This window comes from Carcharodon carcharias (genome assembly GCF_017639515.1).
Source record: "Carcharodon carcharias isolate sCarCar2 chromosome 27 unlocalized genomic scaffold, sCarCar2.pri SUPER_27_unloc_2, whole genome shotgun sequence".
In the NCBI taxonomy this organism is placed as follows: Eukaryota; Metazoa; Chordata; class Chondrichthyes; order Lamniformes; family Lamnidae; genus Carcharodon; species Carcharodon carcharias.
In genome coordinates, this window is record NW_024470635.1 from 399,153 (window position 1) to 421,265 (window position 22,113).

Consider the following 22,113-nt stretch of genomic DNA (forward strand, 5'->3'; position numbering starts at 1 on the left):
AATGATTGTTGATTCTTGTAAAAACCCATCTGATTCACTGATGCCCTTTAGGGAAGGAAATCTGCCATCCTTACCTGGTCTTGCCGATATGTGACTCCAGATCACAGCAGTGGTTGACTCTTAGCAGTCCTCTGAATGCTGGCCCAGCCAGTGACGCCCACCTGAATTTAAAAAAAAAAATCATTCTGCACAACTCTGTCTCTCTCCACAGATACTAGCATCTATTGTGACCCTCAGTTGCCTGTGGAGAAGATGATATTTGACCGTCTTGAACTGCTGCAGTCTGCGTAGTGAAGGTGCTTCCACAATGCTGTTAGGTAAGGAGTTACAGGTTATTCACCCAGTGATGATGAAGGAACAGTGATATATGTCCAAATCAACAACAATTTATATAGCACTTTTAATGTAAGACAATGTTCCGACAGAAATGTTACAGGGTAAGGTTTTACACTGAGCTACAGAAGGAGATATTAGGGCAGATGACCAAACGTTTGGTCAAAGAGGTGGGTTTTACAGAGTAAATTAAATGAGGTAGAGAGGAAGAGGTTCAGGGAGTGAATCCCAGAGCTTGGGGTCTTGGAAACTGACAAAATGGGCACAAATGTGGAAGAATAAAAATCAGGAATGCTCAGTAGGCCAAATTAGAGGCGCGTAGATATCTCCGAGTGTTGTGACGCTGGAGGAGATTCCAGCAACAGGGAGCAGCCACACAGGAATTGGAAAATAGGGATGGGAATTTTAAAATTTTGGTGCTTCTTAACCAGGAAGCCTTTGTAGGTCAGTGAGCACAGGGGTGATGGGTGAACAAGACTTAGCACAGTAAGCACACGGGCAGCAGAGTTTTGGATGACCTCAAGATTACAAGGAAAGTGAATGTGGGAGGCTGGCCGGGAGTGCGTTAGGATAGTTAAGTCTAGAGGTAACAAGGGAATGGATGAGAGTTTCAGCAGCAGATGAGCTGAGACTGAGCTGGATTTGGGCAATGTTACTGAGGTGGAAATCAGTGGTCTTGGTGATGATGTGGATATGTGGTTGGAAGCTCATCTTGGGGTGAAATATTTCACCATGGTTGTGAACAGTCTGGTTCTGCCTCAGACAGTCAGGGAGAGGGATGAAGTCGGTGTCTAAGGAGTGGAGTTTGTATTGGGGACTGAAGACAATGGCTTCAGTCTTCCCAATATTTAAATAGAGGAAATTTCTGCTCATCCAGTATTGGATGTCAGACAAGTCAGGACAGTGTGTGACTTGGAGGGGAACTTGGAGATGATTGTGTTCACATACACCTGCTAGCCTGGTCCTTCCAGGGGGTGAAGGTTAGTGGTTCAGGAAATTCAATCCAAAGTTTAGTTGTAGGTTTATAAAAACCCGCCCCTCACCCCCTGTCTCTCCCACTGCCCTCCTCTCTCTCTCTCCAACTTCCCTTTGCTCTCTCCCTCTCCCACTCCCCCTTTCTCTTTCTTGCTATCTCCCACTTCCCTTCTCTCTCTTTCTCTCACTCCCCTTCTCCCTCTGTCACATTGAATTCCCCAGCAAGTTGTGGATGCTCCATCATTGAATATATTTCAGGCTGAGATGGAGAGATTTTTGGTCTCTCAGGGAGTCGAGGGATATGGGGAGTGGGTGGGAAAGTGGATTTGAAGCCCAAGATCAGCCACAATCGTATTGAATGGTGGAGCAGGCTCGACGGGGTGTTAGGTCTTCTCTTGTTCCTATTTCTTCTGTTCTTATAGAGGCCAGAGTTCTGTGTAGGCCCAGACCGGGTGGCAGGTTCCCTTCCCTGAAGGACATTAGTGAATTAGTTGTGTTTTTACAACAATCCAGCAGTTTTCATGGTCACTTTTTCCCCACAAATTCCCAGATTCATTCAGCTCAATTTCACAACCTGCCTTTGTGTTTTTGTGGGTTCTCTCTCACTCCCTTTTTTCTGTTTTAAATCAATTTCACAGGGTATTAGAAGGGGAGGATTTGCAGTCGGGAAACTGAAACCAAACATCACATCAGGATCTGACGGAGTCGCCCTATTGAACATGGACGGACAAAGCACCGTTCATGCTGGGGAGACATCGTGGCAATGTGGGGATTGTGGAATGGGATTCAGATTCCCATCTGAGCTGGAAACTCATCGGCGCAGTCACACTGGGGAGAGACCGTTCACCTGCTCCCTATGTGGGAAGGGATTCGCTCGATCATCCAACCTGCTGACACACCAGCGAGTTCACACCGGGGAGAGACGGGTCACCTGCTCTGAGTGTGGGAAGGGATTCAATCATTCGTCCAACCTGCTCAGACACCAGCGAGTTCACACTGGGGAGAAGCCGTTCACCTGCTTGAAGTGTGGGAAGGGATTCAATCATTCTTCCCACCTGCTGAGACACCAGCGAGTCCACACTGGGGAGAAGCCGTTCACCTGCCCCGTTTGTGGGAGTGGATTTACGCGATCATCAGGGCTGCTGGAACACCAGCGAGTTCACACAGGGGAGAGACCGTTCACCTGCCCCGAGTGTGGGCAGGAGTTCACCCGATCATCAGGGCAGCATCAACACCAGCAACTTCACACTGGGGAGAGACCGTTCACCTGCCCCCAGTGTGGGAAGGGATTCACTCGGTCATCCAACCTGCTGAAACACCAGAGAGCTCACACTGGAGAGAGACCATTCATCTGCTCTGAGTGTGGGAAGGGATTCATTCAATCATCCCACCTGCTGAGACACCAGCAAGTTCACACAGGGGAGAGACCTTTTACATGTCCAGACTGTGGGAAGTGCTACAAAAGTTCTGGGGAACTGATGTCCCATCAGCGTGTTCACACTGACGAGAGACCGTTCAGGTGCTCTCAGTGTGGGACTGGGTTCAGGCAATCAGCTAATCTCACTGTACACCAGCGAGTTCACACTGGGGAGAGGCCATTCACTTGCTCCAAGTGTGGGAAGAGATTCACTCAGTCATCTGCACTGCTGAGGCACCAGCGTGTTCACAAGTAACTCAGAACATTGAGTAGCTTTTTCTGTTAGTCACATCCAGAATGAAAGAATATTCATTGGGGTCTGTTTCTGCTGATGTTAATAATCTCCAGCTCAGTTAATATTCTGGATAAAGTCAAATAAATCAGCTTTGTGTTGAGCACACTGTGTTGAAACTTTTTCATGGCTTTAACTCAAGCTAGTTCCTTTTGAAGGTTTCTCCCTCTCCCCTGTCTCCTCCAACCCCACCTCAAACAGCAAGTGTGAGGAGCTCATGGAGCTTCTTTGTCACTAAGATTGTGACAATCCGATCAGCTGCCTCTGCTGCTTCCCTCCCTTCCACTAACCCACCGGGACAAACTGTCTCTAAAGATCCCCCTTGTCCGAGCCCTGAACCCACATCTTTCTCCAGTTTCTCTCCCATATCCCCTCATGCCCTCTCATCTTGTCCATGAGACCCACCTTCTGCTCTATCAATCCTATTCTCACTAAACTGCTGACCATCCAACTTCTCCATGTTAGCTGATATTGTTCAGGGTTCTCTCTCTCTCTTCTGTTACTGTCTCTCTCACTTTTAAATCCACCATCCTCACCATTCTAAAAAAAAAGCAACTTTTGACCCAACCATTTTTGGAAACTACTGCCCCATCTCCAACCTCCTTTTCCTCTCCAAAGTCCTCGTACTTGGTGTCCCCCAAGGATCTATCCTTGGCCCCTCCTATTTCTCATCTACATGCTGCCACTAGGTAACATCATCCAAAAGCACCGTGTTAGTTTTCACATATACACTGACAACACCCAGCTCTACCTCACCACCATCCCTCTCCATTCCTCCACTGTCACTAAATTATCAAACTGCTTATCCCACATCCAGTACTGGATGAGCAGAAATTTCCTCAATTAAAAATTGGGAAGATCAGAGCCATTGTCTTCAGTCACCACTACAAATTCTGTTCCCTAACTACCGAGTCCATCCCTCTCCCTGGGAACTGTCTGAGGCTGAACTGCACTGTACACAATCTTGATGTCATATTTGCCCCCAAGGTGAGTTTCTGACCACATATCCACACCATCACTAACACCAGATATTTCAATCTCCATAACGCTGCCTGTCTCCACCCCACCCCCAGCTCATCTGCTGCTCAAACCCTCATCCATGTCCATGTTACCTTTAGACTTGATGATTCCAACACATTCCTGGCCAGTCCCTCACATTCATTGTGTACCCACAAATGTGAGATCATCCAAAACTCTGCTGACCGTGTACTTTCTCACATCAAGTCCCCTTCACCCATCACCCCTGTGCTCACTGATCTACATTGGCTCCTGGTCCAGCAGTGCCTCCATTTTAAAATTCGGAATCCTGTTTCAAATCCCTCCATGGTCTCGTCACTCCCTATCTCTGTAACCTCCAGTTACACAACCCTCTGAGATATTTGCACTCTTCTCATCCTGGTCTCTGGAACATCCCTGCTTTTAATTACTCCACCATTGGTGTCGTGCCTACCTATGATGCTCTTAAATCTCCTCCTTAAACCTCTCTATCTCTCTCTCCTGATTAAAGATGTTTGTTAAAATCTGCCTCTCCAATCCAGGTTCTGTCCATTTACCCTAATCTCTCCCCATGTGACTCACTGTCAGATTTTTCTTTATGAAACTCCTCTGAAGAACTTTGGAACATTTTATTACATTAAACGTGTTTTATAAATACAAGTTGTTGCTGTTTCACGACAGCCAGTTTGTGCACAGTAAGATTCCACAAACAGCAATCAGACTAACTGATTAATCCAGTTTTATTTGGTGCTGTTAGTTAAAGCACGAATGTTGGTCCCACTGCACCAGGAGAACTCCCCTGTGGACAGGAAGTGGAGTTGTTGAGCTCTCCTGAGCTGAGAGTGGAGCTGATTGAGCTGTCGGGCCTGCAGTGTACCTTGAAGAACCGCTGTCTGGGATCTTTCCTCTTAATTCACTGACTCCCAGCTGAAGTTGTTGCTGCAGTTAAATAGTTAACTTTGAATATCAATCCCAATTTAATCTTTGGAACAAAATCTACAACTTTAAATCAGCTGCAGAAGAGAAAGGAATTTCCTGTGTTCATTTAACATCTTTCAGACCCCAGAACATCCCAAAGTGATTCACAGTCAATGATGTAATTTGGGAGGAAGAATGAGGAGAGGCAGAATAAACTAAATGGTACAATTTTAAACAGAGTGCAGCAATAGTGTGACCTGGGAGTGTCTGAACACAAATCTTTGAATGTGACAGGGCAAGCTGATCAAGCTGTTTAATAAAAAGCTAATGGTCCTCGGCTTACTCGTGGAGACATGCAGTACAAAAACAAGGCAGTTATCCTGAATCTTTAGAAATCACTGATTAATCCTCAGCTGAAATATTGTGTTCAATTCTGAGCTCCACACTTTAGGAAAGATGTCGAAGCCTTGGAGAGGGTGTGGGGAAAATCTCCCAGAATAGTCTCAGAGATAAGGGGTTTCAGTTCTGTGGAGAGACTGGAGAAGCTGGGATTGTTCTCTTTAGAGTCGGGAAGATTAGGGGGTGATTTAATAGAGATGTGGACATTGTTGAGGAATTTTCATCTACACAGGGAGAAATTGTTTTCATTGGCAGGATGGTTGGTAACCACAGAACACAGCTTTAAAATAATTGGCAAAGAATCCAGGATGGAGATGAGGAGAGATTATTTTACTCAGTGAGTTCTGATGATCTGGAACACATTGAATGACTGGTGGAAGCAGATCCACAAGTAACTTTCCAAAGTGATTTGGACTGATTGATGTTGACGTGTGGGGTCCATGTGTTTGCAGACATGGCAACACACACTCCCTTTGTTGGTACAGGGGCTTTAGTGCAGCTTTCCACTATTAAACTGTCATCATTCATTGTACATTAGGTCAAACCTACAATCTTGTCTCTTCATAATTCCAGTGAAGAGGAGTATCTGTGGATGGACGGATCACTTCAAGAATATCTTTACTGTCTGCTATAATTTTTTCCCCTCAAAAGCCATTTATATACCTTGTTTCTCGGGGACATGGCAATCACTTATTCAATTAGCAAGGGATAGATATTCAAGGTAACCCCTTTTTCCATTAGAAGCCCATGAGGTCATTTTGTGGCTCATCACTTGCTGGGACATCCTGTTCACCCTTTACTCAGACAGTTGGTTTACATATGGGTCATGAGATCCCCCCACCCAATCAAGCTTGTCTTGTTTCAGGGTCTGTGCCAGAGACATGTCCTTGGCAGAGAAACAGGCCTCACTGTCCTGTGTTTGTCAGCCTAGGAAGCTTTCTCCATGAGAGAGACAGACAGAGAGAGAGACAGAGATATTCAATACATTTCTGAAGATTTTATAAGGTTGTTAGACAGTGATTGCCCCCCCCCCCCAACTTGAGAAGGGAATATCCTTACTGATTTCTCACAACTGATTTCTGACTAACATCACTATTTCTAAGCTCTGAGCTTGTTTTCCTAATTTCTTGATGACAAACCATAGATAATATACTAAAGTTACTAGAATTATCAGAATCAGCAACACAGACCCTTGAGCCGCCACCAAGAATAAATGTCAAAACTTTTCCCTAAAATGTGATAACTATCGACTTTTATTCATCCTCCCCACCTGTCAATCATCCCACACAATTCTAAATTATTGACATGTCGTAAATACATCTGGTTCAAACAAAAGTTCATGAATGGCTTTAAAGACTCTCCAGCTCCCTGTTCACCTGTATCCACCTTGTGGATATTTTCTAACTGATTCTGGACTTTCTTCAACTTAATTTGTCCTTTCTGACCATCTTTAGAAATCCTATCCCAGACATACTTGTGATCCCGGTCACAATCTTCTCCAATCCCCAGGATCTCTCTCACCCCCAGCCCGCCTGTTTACTCTGTCAGTCGCTCCCTGTCATGTGTCAACACCATTGTACACTCCTGGCTTCACTTAAGAACTTCTAACATTCATGTTTCAGTAAATGTGTTGCTTCTCAAGCCTATGATCTCGAGCACTGTGATCCCACTCCAAACACCACTTGTAAGATTTAGGTTCAGGAGTCACAGATTAATTGAAAAGAGGATCAAGCTCAGAAGTGATTTTAAAGTAGTTTATTGAGAAGCAACAGTTTAAATATGATGCACAAGCTAAATAGACAGGAAAACACATGACCCTAACGGGTGAGAACAGTTTACTAGTCCCGGAGGACAAATGGACGGATGATACAGAGTGAGTGCTGGTCTCTGTAGCTGGTGGTGTCAGTCTCCTCTGAACGGTTAACTGGTGTGAGCCACAGTGTGAGTGTTGGGCTGAAGCCAGTGTGGATCACTTCAAAATCTCTGTGCTCTCGAGAGCCTGTTTTAACCTTTACACAGACAGTTGGTTTACGTATGGGTCATGATATCCAATTGTATCAGGGTTAGAAATGTCTTGTTTCAGGGCCTGTGCTAGAGACATGTCCTTGGCAGAGATAACAGGCCTGTCCTGTGTTTGTCAGCCAGCAAGCTGCTATGGAAGCTTTCTTCATAAGAGGGAGACTGAGCTATTCTTACAATATTCCATCAATTTCTGAAGATTTTACAGGGTTATTAGACAGTGATTTCTTACAGTCCGTTACTTGGATTGAACTTGTCTCCATTCCCGTGCCGAGGGGATTTCTGTACCAGGCGGGAGGGGTAACATTTGGGAACTCTCGATTCTCCATCAATTCCCATTCCCCTTCTTTCTGGTGGATAATGGAGGTGTCGCTGTGAGTAATGTGCAAGTCAGTAAGAATTGTCAGCAAGGATTAATCAGCACTTTCTAATTGGAGATGTTAATCAGTGGAACCTCTCATTAAAATGAATTGAAGGATTCGTACCAAAGATCAATTTAAGATTGAAGAACAAGTTCAGAATCTTGTTGTAAACTAATTTCTGATGAGAGTTCCTGAATTATGAGGAAAGATCAGAGACAGCGGTTCTTAAAGGGACACTGCAGCCCCGAGAACACAATCAGCTACAGATCCAGAATATTAAACTCCAGCCCAGTCACAGGGATTATTAACAAAACAAAAACAGAATTACCTGGAAAAACTCAGCAGGTCTGGCAGCATCGGCGGAGAAGAAAAGAGTTGACGTTTCGAGTCCTCATGACCCTTCAGCAGAAGTCATGAGGACTCAAAACATCAACTCTTTTCTTCTCCACCGATGCTGCCAGACCTGCTGAGTTTTTCCAGGTAATTCTATTTTTGTTTTGGATTTCCAGCATCCGCAGTTTTTTGTTTTTATCTACAGGGATTATTAACATCAGCAGAAACAAATCCCAATTGTCAGAATGAACATGGTTCAGTCCTGGATGTGATTAACAGTAGCAACAACAGCATAATCCAACTCCTGCAGTCACTTATGAACTTGCTGGTGTGTCAGCAGGTGAGATAACTGAGTGAATTTCTTCCCGCAGTCAGAGCAGCTGAATGGTCTCTCTCCAGTGTGAATTAGCTGATGCTTCCACAGGTCAGAAGATCCAGTGAATCTTTTCCCACATTCAGGGCAAGTGTATGGTCTCTCCCCAGTGTGAACTCGCTGGTGCCTCAACAGGTAGGCTGACTGAATGAATCCCTTCCCACACCCAGAGCAGGTGAATGGTCTCTCTCCAGTATGAACTCGCTGGTGTACTTTGAGGTGGAATGAAGACCTGAACCTCTTTCCACAGGAAATACAGCTGAACGGCCTCTCCTCAGTGTGAATTCGCTGGTGCTTCAGTAACTCAGAGGACCCAGTGAATCCTTTCCCACATTCAGGGCAGGTGAACGGCCTCTCCCCAGTGTGAAGTCGCTGGTGTCTCAGTAGGTCGGCTGACTGTGTGAATCCCTGCCCACACTCAATGCAGGTGAACGGTCTCACTCCAATGTGACTTCGTTGATGAATTTCCAGTTAGGATGGGTAATTGAATTACTTCCCACAGTCCCCACATTTCCACAGTTTCTCCATGATGCCTGTGTCCCTCTCTCTCTCCAGGTGTGATGATCAGTTGAAGCCTTGTCCACAGCAGAACACGTGTACAGTTGCTCCCCGCTGTAAATGGTGTGATTTTTTTTTCAGGCTGTGTAACTGGTTAAAGCTCTTTCCACAGTCAGTTCACTCGAACACTCTCGTTCGGGTGTGTGTGTGTGTGTTTCTCGGTGCTTTTCCACTCACACTGATGTTTGAAATCTTTTCCCACAGACAGAACAGACAAACATTTCTCCTTCCACATTCAATGATCGACTGTACTCAGGCCCTGATAAATCGAGTGAATGTGTCAGATCTTGATGTGATGTTTGGTTTGACTTTCCCATTGGCAAATCCTCCCCTTCTAATTCTCTGTAAAAGGAGTTTACAAAAGTCATCACTGTAAAAACAGGATAGAAATTCAGAACAGACAGTTCTTGTTTCTATGGAACATTTTTTCCTCTCTTGTTCCCCCAAAGCTGCAAATCCCCATCCCACACACGCTCCCTCGTCCCTGTGCTGAAATCCAAATGCAGCTTTGGACAATTCTTTCTGTATCTTTTTAACAAATTTCTACAACTGGAGATAACAATTTTTTTGATCATTCACTTCAGTCATTACTTGTGACAAAACATTAATCTGAAACCCCCTGACCGACCATACAGAATAGCAGGCGTTAACCTTGTGTCCAAAACTTACTGTGTGGAGGTTTAATGAGTGATTGTGAAGGTGGTTTCTCCAAACCTCCCAGGGTTTCCTTCCTTCCTTCTCTCCCTCTCTAACTAAGTTAAACCTGGGATCAGTCTCATGGCCCATTCTGGTTCCTGCTTCTCTTCCTGATGACTAATTAACTCCAATTAAACACTGAGAAGACTGAAGACATTGTTTTCACTCCCTGTTCCAATCTCCATTTCCCAGATACCAACTCCATCCCTCTCCCTGGGAACAGTCTGAGATTAAACCAGTCTGTTCTCAACCTCGGTGTTACATTTGATCCTGAGATGAGCTACTGACCTCATATCTGTGCCATCACTAAGACGGCCTGTTTTCACCTCCATAACATCTCCCGACCTCACCCTGTCTCAGTGCTTCTGCTGTTGAAACCCTCATCCCTGTCGTTGTTACCTCCAGACTTGACTTTTCCAACACACTCTTTGCCGGTCTCCCACATTCTACCCGCTGTAAACTTGAAGCCATCCAAAGATCTGCTGTCTGTGTCTTCATCATAGCAAGTCCTGTTCCTCTGTCACCCATCTGCTTCCTGACCTACCATTGCTCCTGGTTAAGCAACAACTTGATTTGAAAATTCTCATCCTTGTTTTCAATTCCCTCCACGGCCTCACCCCTCCCCATCTCTATAATCTCCTCCAGCCTCACAACCCTCTGAGATAACTGCACTGCCCTAATTCTGGCCTTGTATACTCCCTATTTTAATCGCTGCACCATTAGTGACTGTGCCTTCAGTTCCCTCATCCCCAAGCTCTGAAATTCTCTCCCTACACCTCTCCTTCTGTCTAACACAATTTCCTCCTCGAAGATACTTGAGTATTGGTGATAAATGTGGCATTTCATCAAAACTTTTTATCTTGTTATCATCAGGACAGGCACAAGAATACCAATTTCAAAGATTATCAGTCAGGCTCATAATGTGTCCTGCTTACGCTTGCTAGAAGCTACATATATTCAGACACAGGGAGCTGGCCTCTGCAGTCAGAAGGATCATGTCCAGGCATGGCACCATTTTTCGAAATAAACAAAAGCACGGGGGGCGATAATGGCTCCCTGGTGAATTCCCCATGCCAACGCCTTGACCTATCAGAGCCGACTAGCCAACAGTCATCACCCTTTCCTCATGCAGTATAAATTGTTGTTGGCTTTGAAATTTGGTTTTGTTGCACCTGTCGGAATGAGTGCAACAGGAAAAGCTTCAACAGTATGTCTCTTTTCAGCAATACTTTAAATTCTGCACTACTGAGTGACTGTGGGTTTATAATTCTCTTGTTGCTGATCTAAAACTCCTGGTGAACACACATTTGATGGATGTCTCCCTCGGACGATGTTGCTGAGTTTCCCCCGTGAGAATGGGGTTGCGCATGCGCGTCTCGCTCCAAGTTGCCCGGATAAAGATGGCGGCCGTTCACTCGGACTTTACTCCAAAGCCGAGCGAACGCGGCGATGTTTCCTCATTGAGGGTTTGGTGCCGAAACCGTGACTTTCTGAAGCCTAACAACTCACCCGCCGGCCCTATCTCTGTTCACAGATTTATTTTCGGCTCTGGATCCGCACTCGGTCTTTTTAAACCCGCATTTTAAATCCACTTGCTCGGGCTCACCTCCCGTCTGCCTCCGTGAAATGCGCATGCTCCAGCTCACAATGATTGAGGGCAGCTCCGGACCAATAGGAAGAAGGGGCGGGGATAGAGGACGGAACGGGAGCGGCTGGTCCTCCAGCCAATCGGAGTGAATGGTGGGCGGAGCCCGGCTGGGAGTGGAGTATGCGCATTGCGGGTGTGGGACCGGGATGAAGCTGGTCGAGTTGAAAGTCCAAAACAAAAATAGAAATATCTGGAAAAACTCAGCAGGTCTGGCAGCATCGGCGGAGAAGAGCAAAGTTGACGTTTCGAGTCCGCATGACTCATGACCCTTCAACAGAACTAAGTAGAAATGGGAAAAGGGTGAAATATAAGCTGGTTTAAGGGGCGGGGGGCAAGACCCTCCTATCACTGCTTGCTTGTCCCAACAACCCACCCCCCACCCCCTTAAACCAGCTTATATTTCACCCCTTTCCCATTTTTACTTAGTTCTGTGGAAGGGTCATGAGGACTTGAAACATCAATTTTGTTCTTCTTCGCCGATGCTGCCAGACCTGCTGAGTTTTTCCAGGTATTTCTACTTTTGTTTTGAATTTCCAGCATCCGCAGTTTTTTGTTTTTATCGAGTTGAAAGTCCAGGGGATGAGAAAGGGCCGAGTGCAGGAGAGGAATGGAGCCAGAGGGTGGGCTGGGAGGGTTCTCAAACACTCGGTGTAGGACTCTAAACCCCAATTAGAAATTCCCGGAGGCGAGTTTTCACCAGGTGTTCAGAAGGGAGGATTTACACACAGCAAACTCAAGCCAAGAGAAATGTTTGTCTCTTCTCAATTTTTATCCTGGACTGACCTGCTGAAACACAGTGAATTCACACTGGGAAGAGGCTATTCAATTGCTCACAGTGTGGCAAGAGTTTAGCACATCACCCCACCTGCTGAGGCACCAGCACATTCACACTGGCGAGAGACTTTTTAAATGCCCAGAGTGTGAGAAGTGCTTAAAAAGGTGTAGGGAACTGATGGTCCATCAACATGTTCACACTGACCAGTGACCATTAATCTGGTCCAACTGTGGAAAGGGATTCACTCAGTTGTGCCATCTGCAGGCACACTAGTGAGTTCACACTGATGAGGCCTTTTAAATGCCCAGGCTGCGGGGAGTGCTAGAAATGTTCCAGGCAACTATGCCTTATTAACATGTTCACACTGACGAAAGACCGTTGAGGTGCTCTCATTATGGGCCTGGTTTCAGGCAATCCTCTGACCTCACTGTAAACCAGTGAATTTACACTGGGGAGAGGCTGTTCTCACGCTCCGAGTGTGGCATGGACTCGAAAGATTAACTCAAGTTGACAAGTAACTACAGTGATTGCATTTTGCTGTTAATCACATTTGGGACTGAACCATGTTCTATGGGAACTCTTTCTGCTGATGTTAGCCCAGTTATAGGGGTTAAAATTCTGGATAAAAGTCAAATAAACCAGCTTTGTGTCAAACACATGTGTGTCGAGTCTTTTTAATATGTCCACAGAAGTTAATTCCTTTTGAAGTGCTTTCTCTCTCCCTCCCTGTTCTGTTCTCACCTCCAACAGCAAGTGTGTGGAGCTCATGGAGCTTCTTTGTCACTAAGATTGAGTCAATCCGATCAGTTGCCTCTGCTGCTTCCCTCCCTTCCACTAGTTCACCAGGTCAACTGTCTCTAAAGATCCCCCATGCCCGAGCTCTGAACTCAGATCTTTCTCCAGTTTCCTATTTCCCTTCACAGCCTCTCAGTGCTCACCTTGTCCATGAGACAAGCCTTCTGCTCCTGTGACCCTTTTCCCACTGAACTGCTGACCATTCAACTTCTCCATGTTGGCTGATATTGTTCATGTTTTTTTCTCTCTCTTCTGGTACTGTTCCTCACACCTTTAAATCCACCGTCAACATTCATCCTAAAAAAAGGATCTATCCTTGGACCCTCCTATTTCTCATCTACATGCAACCACTAGGTGACATCATCCAAAAGCACCATGTTAGTTTTCACATGTACACTGACAACACCCAGCTCTACCTCACCACCGCTCCATTCCTCCACTGTTAATAAATTATCAAACTGCTTATCCCACATCCAGTACTGGATAAGTAGAAATTTGCTCCTTTTAAGAACTGAGAAAATCAAAAGCATTGTCTTCAGTCACCAGTACAAATTCCATTCCCTAACTCCCGAGCCCATCCCTATGCGATGTGTTGTCCTATGTTTGTCAAGCCAAGAGTCTTCGCTCCTACAAGAGAGAAAGTGGGGGAGGGAGAGCCATTCCTATAATATTCAATATATTTCTGAAGATTTTATAAGGTTATTAGACAGTGATTTCTTACAGACCTCCCCACCTTGAGAAGAGAATATTGACCCCTCGCAACTGATTTTTGGCTAACCTCATTATTTCTAAGCTACCAGCTTGTTTTCCTAATTTTGTGATGCCAAACCATGGATAACATACTAAAGCTACTAGAATTATCAGAATCAGCAAGACAACCCCTTGAGCTGCCACCAAGAATAAATGTGAAAACTTTATCCACTAAATGTGATAACTATCGATTGAGATTCATCCTCCCCACCTGCCGATCATCTCACACAATCTAAATTATTGGCATGAGGTAAATTCATCTGGTTCAAACAAAAGTTCATGCACGGACTTTAAAGATTCTCCAGCTCTCTGTTCTCCTGCATCCACCTTGTGGATATTTTCTAAATCCAGATTCTATTTTCCTCTTCACTTATATTTTACTCCTTCTGATAGTTACCAGCGTGTTTAATTCTATCCTGATAGTTTGAAAGTCAGTTTCTCTATGGAGTGTGTGTCAATATCTTGATGATTTAAAATGTCTCATTCAATATTCCACAATAATCACTTCATGTTGTTCTGTTGTCAAGTAGCTGAGTATGTCTGGGACCTGTTCTTCAGTGCAGGGTCACCATGCATTTCCACATAGCAACCTGGGAGGGATGGATCTGGCGGCTCAGTTAGATAGAGAATGTGGGGATGGCAGATTCAGTAGTGGAATTCAAAAACCAAAAACTGCAGCATGTCCAGGGAAAAAGCAGGGCAGTGGGACCAGATGGGTTAATTCCAGAAGAGTAAGAGGCTTCCCTGTTCAGATGGAGATTAAGAGTTTTTCTTTTTGCTTTTTCAGAGAGTCGTTAGTCTGAGGAATTTTCTCCAGAAAGCAGTGGAGGCTGGGTCATTGAATTTATTCAAGGCTAGATTAGACAGAATTTTAGTAGACAAGGGAGTCAAGGGCTATGGGAGGCAGTGAGGGTGGGGGTGGGTACAGACAGACAGACACGAAAGTGGAGTTGAGGCCACAACCAGATCAGCATGATCTTTTTGAATGGCGGAGCAGGATCAAAGAGCTGAGTGGCCGATGTTCCTCTGACCCAGACTGAATGGCCTCTATCTGTTGTTCTTGGCTCTGATTTTATGGAACTGTGAGGGGCTTGAGCGACAAAATGGTCTATTTCTGCTGCTATATGTTATGTTCTAATTCAGTACCGATACCACTCAAGACAATGGTTACTATCATATTGCCAGAGGTAGAGTATGCGAGTGGTCTCAGGCTCTGGAATTAGGTGCCAGTTCCTATTAAGTCATGGATTTAAATCCCACCATTGCCAAAGTTTCAGTTGGTTTGTCTTTCAGACGTTTCATCAAATCCCTTAGAATAGGCTCGGGGCATTTGACATATGAAGTGATCTGTCTGGTAGGAAGAACAAGGTGACTGGGAATAGATGGGGCTGAATGCTCTCAGTCTCTGCTGTAACCATTCTATGATTTTACATGAACAGCAATGACTCTAGTATAAGGCCTGCAGCTGTGGCTGAGTGGTTAAAGGGATGGGTTTAAAATCCATTGGGGCCTCCCCACGTGGATTAGTGTCTTGCTGACTGTGGTTCTTGCTGTTCCTTTGCTTTTGTGCCTCCAGAATTAACTATTGGTTAAATGGAATCAGAACCTCCCAATCACTCTCGTGTGTTTTTCCTGCTTCACTTCCGTGTTGCTTCATTTCTGTTGATCCATAAGAATTCATGGAATTTGCAGTCAGAAAACTGAGTTGATTTGTGGCATTCCTGCTTTCTGAGAGTTTTTCTCTCCTTCGAGACAAACTCTTGCCCACTATCACTCACACTGCATGTGTCTGTGTGTCTCAGTGTGGTTCAGTTCCCCGAGGGGTGAACACATTTTTACCATCGCAAACCTTATTCACTTTTGTATTATATCTTCATGGTAAATGGTACAGAGAATAACAAAAGTTGAAAAGTTGCAAGAGGAGAATGACCCTTTGTGTTTATTTGAGTGCAGACTGCTTATTGACTCAGTGCCTGTATGTTACACAGCGAAGGATGATTGAAATTTGCACTGAGCAACACTTTAACAGAAAATGGATTCATTCATTGTGATGGTGTTCCAGTTCGATATATGCAATTTGACAGTCAATTTCTATTCATTGCTTTGAACCCAGTCTTCCTCATAAGTTGGAGGTTATGCGCATGTTTGTTTCAGTTTCTCACTTTATTTGAAATGAATATTCATAAAGCTATTTAGTTACAGAGTCATAGAGGTCTACAGCACAGTAAAAGACCCTTCGGCCCATCGAGTCTGCACCAGTCAAACAAGCACCTAACTATTCTAACCCTATTTTCCAGCTGTCGGCACATAGCCATGGCATCACAAGTGCACAACCAAGTATTTCTTAAATGTTATGAGGGTTTCTGCCTCTAGTACCCTTTCAAGCAGTAAATTCCAAATTACCACCACCCTCTGGATGAAAAAGTTCTTCCTCACATCCATTCTAAACCTCCTGCCCCTTACCTTAAATCTATGGCCCCTGTTTATTGATGCTTCCACCAATGGGAAAGGTTCCTTCCTGTCTACACTATCAATGCCACTCATAATTTTATACACCTCAATCATGTCCCCGCCCCCAATCTCCTCTGCTCCAGGGAAAATAAGCTCAGTCTATCCAATCTCTCCTCATAACTAAAACTCTCCAGCCCATGCAACATCCTGGTAAACCTCCTCTGCACTCTCTCTAGTACAATCATATCCTTCCTATAATGGGAATTCCAGAACTGCACACAATAACCAAAACTTCTTTATTCTTGCTTTCCAATCCTCTTGTAATAAAGGTCAACATGCCATTGGCCTTCCTAATTGCACCTGCATGCTCACTTTCTTCGTTGCTTGTACAAGCACATCCGAGTCTCTTTGAACAGCACTTATAAATTTCTCACCTTCGAAAAGCATTCTGTTCTAATTTTTGCAACTAATTGAGCACTTGCCGACATTACATTCTGTCTGCCATCTTGTTGCCCACTCACATTCCATAAATTTTAACCACAGGCCCTAGTGAGAATTGAACTCACAACCTATGGCTTATAGGGCTAGTGCTCTAACAACTGAGCTATGGAGCCAGTTGCTGGTATCTACTTACAGTAAGTCTTCCATAATCAGTGGACCGAGGAACAGGATAACATTCCACATGAATGATACTTGATCGACCTGGAAATGTCTGAGATGCAGAACAGGGAGTTGAAATATGCAACATGAAAGTGGCAGAATTTGATGCATCTCAGTTGCTTTCTGTGATGAATGTCTGCCGTAGTTATGTGGGAGATTTTACTGCCCACTGTTTACACTAATACCAATATCACTCCTGACCAATCAATCACAACTGGTCTTTGAAAGCAGCAAGGCCAGGCGGAATGGCCTCTTTGTTTGCTATAACTGTCCTTAATTTTATATTTCCCAGCATTACTGTTGCTTCTTTCACAGTCATTCTGACATTTTATTGCACACTAGGAGGAATGTACTTTCTTACATTCTATCCGACGCTTTTGAAGTCAAGACACTGAGCAATATCAAATTCCAAGAGCTTACTTTTATTTCTAGCACGGGATTTGGAACCAGACCAGTTGAACGACAGTTTATTGGTGCCAATCCTTCACTGCAGCTCACCCTTAAAAACAGTGGGTGTCATTGGCTGAAGCTGTCGTTTGTGTTCGAGTTAAATATAAAATTCTGGAGGAGAAACTTGTCTCTGATGAAAATGTCTGAAAAAAATGGAAAATGTGGTGTAGATCAAGCACGTTGCAAGAGCTCTCGACAGCTTTCCTCGTGATTTAGAGGTGAGGATTCGGCCTTTGTGCTGCCGTGGCCCAGGCTCGTTTCCCGGTCAGGAAATGAAGACTTATTGATCTGGTACAAACTGCCAAAACAAGCATGAATTACTTATTGATTGAAAACTGAAATGCACAACACCTCCGCCTGAATCAGTGGAGTGAGAGTTGACGTTTCACATCAGAGCTGCAAATGTCACATGTGGAACAGCTTCCAGAAGAAATACAGTTCCTAATGTCCGAGAGATTTCAGTTTGGACTATTTGTATTTAAAAATTCATTCTCTAGAAATGTCCATTGCCTTAACAACTCCACCATAGGAACTCGGTGTCTGTCTGTTTAAATGTTGCTCAGTAAAAATTTCAATCATCCTCCACTTTGTAGCATACAGACGCTTAGTAGCTGAACAGTCCCCACTCCAAAATACAGAAAGAAAATTGTTCTTCAATCTTTGAAATCTACTTTTATTTTCTCTCTATGATTTTAACATGAAGCCACAGAACTAAGGTGAGTAAAGTGTGGATTGGCAAAAATGGTGAACTGATACCACATCGTCACACACAGCAGAGCAAACAGAGACATATACACCAAGAGTGAGAGAGGGTTGAGGAGAGACAAACACGCAGGAAAAAAAGATGTCACCAAACTGGCTCAGTTTTGTTCAACTTCTGTCTGCAGATTTCGTGACTGCTTGCAGAGAATGGAAATAAGAAAGCATGGGACTTTTTATTTCATTCTGTTTACCTGATAACTAATTCTGTTGGCACCTGGTTAAAATCGGGAAAACCGAGAACCGCAGTCAGCAAGCCAACATTGGGGAAACCCCAATGGAAGTCAGAACCATTGCCCTCAACACTCGTCTGTGACTGACAGCACTTCCTTAGGGAAAACATGTTCATATCAAATCAGAGATGGTCACAAAATAAGTCGTTCAGATCATCGTGTCTGTGCTGACTCTGTGGAAGAGCAACTGAACCAATTCCATACACCCACCTTTCTCCCACAGCAATTTATATTTGTATTGCCTCTCCTCAATCCGCACATCCCTACTGGCAAGACACGGTCCTGTGCATGGGGGGAAAAAAAAATCACTGGTTCACCTCACCTGCTAACACTCCAGCGAATTCAAATCTAACTTTACGAGTTTGTTCTGCTGTCAATTACACCCAGGATAAAACTAAAGTGCCTGTGCAATTTGGTTGCTGAATGAGTTATTTCAATAATTTTGCATCTTGGAGCTATGGAATCCTAATTGGACTATAAGTTACAATTTTATATTGAACAAGATCACATGTGAATGGCGGGGCGTTTTCCCAGCATTCGCGGCGAAATAGAATGTGCCCCATCCTCGATTCAGGAGCCCTTTGCGCAGATGCAGTGGTGAGTTGCGAATGGAGCATGCGCACTGCAGTCTGCGGAGGGCGCATGTGCAGTGTTGGAGTTACAGCTACAGGGAGGTGGTCATCTCGAGTCTGCAGCCGGAGCGAAAACAGCCGATTTTAGAAGGGTAATGGTTGCAGCGGAGTAAGTGGTGAGGCTTTATAAACACCCAGTGGAGGAGTCAAGACCCAGGAAAAGAACCCACGGGTCCGGTGCTTGCACCAAAACGGGGCGACAACTGCGGGGCCACGTTTCTGCTAAAAAGCCCGAGTTAACGGCCGCCGTCTTTATAGGGGGCAATGTGCAGCAGGGCGCATGCGCGGTCATCCTGGCCCAGGTAGCAGGAGGAGAGAATGTTGTGAATTTCTATCCTGGACGAACAGGGATGGATTTTGGAAACTCTTTTTACAGGGGGTTAGAAGGGGAGAATTTACACACAGCAAACTTAAATGTCTGAAACAAAAATAAAAATAGCTGGTAAAACTCAGCAGGTCTGACAGACTCTGCGGAGAGGAGCACAGTTAATGTTTCGAGTCCGAATGACTCTTCATCAGAATGAAGAGTCATTCAGACTCGAAACGTTAACTGTCTCCTCTCTGCAGATGCTGTCAGACCTGCTGAGTTTTTCCAACCAGTTTTGTTTTTGTTTCAGATTTCCAGCATCTGCAGTATTTTGCTTTTAAACTTAAATGTCTGCCTCTTCTGAATTTCTATTGTGGGCTGACAGAGATGACTTATTTTTACAGCATATTAGAACAGCAGGATTGGAAGGCATTAAACTCAACCAAGCATCGGATTGGTCGACTCATTAGAATCTGAACGTTTGTTTGTTGTTTTATCTGTGGGCAAACAATTGTGTAAGACACTAGTTAGGCCTCATCTGGAGTACTCTTTCCAGTTCTGGATGCCATACTTGACGAAGGATGTGAAGGCAGTGGGGAGAGTAGAGAGGAGATTCACAAGAATTATTCCAGGGAAAAAGAACTGCAGTCATGAGGGCAGATGGAAAGGTTGGGACTGTATCCTTGGAGAAAGGAAGGCTGAGAGGAGACATGATAGAGGTATTCAAGATCCTGAGGGGTATGGACAGGATGAAAAGTGAGAAACTGCCGCCACTCAAGAACCCAAGGACACAGATTCAAAATAATTGGCAAAATGAGTAAAAGTGATCCATGGAGTTTTTTTCACCCAGAGATTGGGTGGAGTCTGGAATGAACTTCCTGAGAGGGTGGTGGAGGCAGGTTTGATCGAGATATATTCAAAAGGGAATTGGATTGCTCCCTGGAAGGAGAGAATATGCTGGGTTAGATGGATAAGGCAGGGGAGTACGGCTGGGTAGAATGCTTTTTCAGAGAGCCAGTGCAGTCTCAATGAATTCCCTTCCCTGAAGGACAGACAGAAGCAGTTGGGTTTTTACAATGACCCAGTAGGTTTCATGGTCACTTTTCCTAGTGCTGGCCGCACAAATTCCCAGATTCATTCAGCTCAATTTCATAACCCGCCTATGTGTTTTTATGGGTTATCTTTCCTTTTTTTCTGTTCCACAGGGTGTTTGTAGGTGGGGATTTGCAGTCAGGAAACTTAAATCAAACATCACATCAGGATCCAGACCTGACAGAGTCCCCAACTTATCGTAAACTGAACATTGTTGGATTTTGAACATGGAAGGAAAAAGCACCGTTCACAGTGGGGAGAAACCGGACACGTGTTCTGCGTGTGGACGAGGCTTCAGCCAATCAGTTGACCTGTTGAAACACAAGTGCAGTCACACTGGAGACAATCCGTGTAAATGTGGGGATTGTGGGAAGGGATTCAAATACCCGTCTGACCTGGAAAAGCATCGGCGCAGTCACACTGAGGAGAGGCCATTCAGCTGCTCTGAGTGTGGGAAGGGATTCACTCAGTTATCCCACCTGCAGAGGCACATGAGTGTTCACACTGACGAGAGACCTTTTAAATGCCCAGATTGCGGGAACTGCTATAAAAGTTCCGGGAGCCTGAATGCCCATCAACGTGTTCACACTGACGGGAAACCATTCGGGTGCTCTCACTGCGGAACTGGGTTCAGGACATCATCTCAACTCACTGTACACCGGCGAATTCACACTGGGGAGAGACTGTTCACTTGCTCCGAATGTGGGAAGAGATTCTTACATTCGTCCAACCTGCTGACACACCAACGCACTCACACTGGGGAGAGGCCGTTCACCTGCTCCGAGTGTGGGAAGGGATTCACTGCCCCCTCCCATCTGCTGACACACCATCGAGTTCACACTGACAAGAGACCTTTTAAATGCCCAGACTGCGGGAAGTGCTTTAAAAGTTCCTGGGAACTGATGACCCATCAACGTGTTCACACTGATGAGCGGCCATTCAGATGCTCTTGCTGTGGTAATCTGTTCAAAACATTGTGTGCCCTCACTAAACACCAGCAAACTCACACTGGGGAGAGACCGTTCAGGTGCTTTCACTGTGGGACTGGATTCAGGCGATCATCTGAACTCACTGTCCACCTGCGCACTCACACTGGGGAGAGACCGTTCACCTGCTCCCAGTGTGGGAAGGGATTCGTTCAGTCATCCACTCTGCTGAGACACCAGCGAGTTCACGCTGGAGAGAAGCTATTCATGTGCTTAGTGTGTGGGAAGGGATTCACGCAATCACGGTATCTACTGAGACACCAGCGAGTTCACACTGGGGAGAGACCGTTCACCTGCTCTGAGTGTGGAAAGGGATTCACTGATTCATCTATCCTGCTGACACACCAGCGAGTTCACACTGAGGAGCGACCTTTCAAATGCCCAGACTGCGGGAAGTGTTACAAAAGTTCCGGGAACCTGATTGCTCATCAACGTATTCACACTGACGAGAGACCGTTCAGGTGCTCTCACTGTGGGACTGGGTTCAGGGATTCCTTTCAACTCACTGTGCACCAACGAACTCACACAGGGGAGAGACCATTCACCTGCTCACAGTGTGGGAAGAGATTCACTCAATCGTCCAGCCTACTGAGGCACCAGCGAGTTCACAGGTAACTATAGTCATTGGATTTTGCTGTTGATCACATCCAGGATTGATCCAGGTTCATTGGGGTCTGTTTCAGTTGATCTTAAAAAATTCCATCGCAACTTTCAGTGTTAATAGTCTGGATAAAATCAAATAGATCAGCTTAAATACTGTACACAGTCTTTTTAATAACTCTAACACAAGTTAGTTCCTTTTGAAGGGCTCTTCCTCTCCCCTGTCTCCACCATCCTCACCTCCAACAAGTGTGAGGAACTCATGAAGCTTCTGTGTCACTAAGATTGTGACAATCCGATCAGC

At 45.0% G+C, this 22,113-nt stretch overlaps 1 protein-coding gene across 1 annotated transcript in view; it reads left to right on the top strand.

Annotated features, from left to right (window-relative positions):
- Nucleotides 1-1,950: 1,950 nt before the first annotated feature.
- The window catches only part of LOC121273837 (zinc finger protein 850-like), a 31,579-nt gene continuing 11,416 nt past the window's right edge, over nucleotides 1,951-22,113 (top strand). Inside the window, exons 1-2 of the mRNA XM_041180977.1 lie at nucleotides 1,951-2,977; nucleotides 20,477-21,820. Of these exons, the coding sequence (XP_041036911.1) occupies nucleotides 2,028-2,977; nucleotides 20,477-21,820 (2,294 nt within the window). The 5' untranslated portion in view covers nucleotides 1,951-2,027. The remainder of the gene's footprint in view (nucleotides 2,978-20,476; nucleotides 21,821-22,113) is intronic.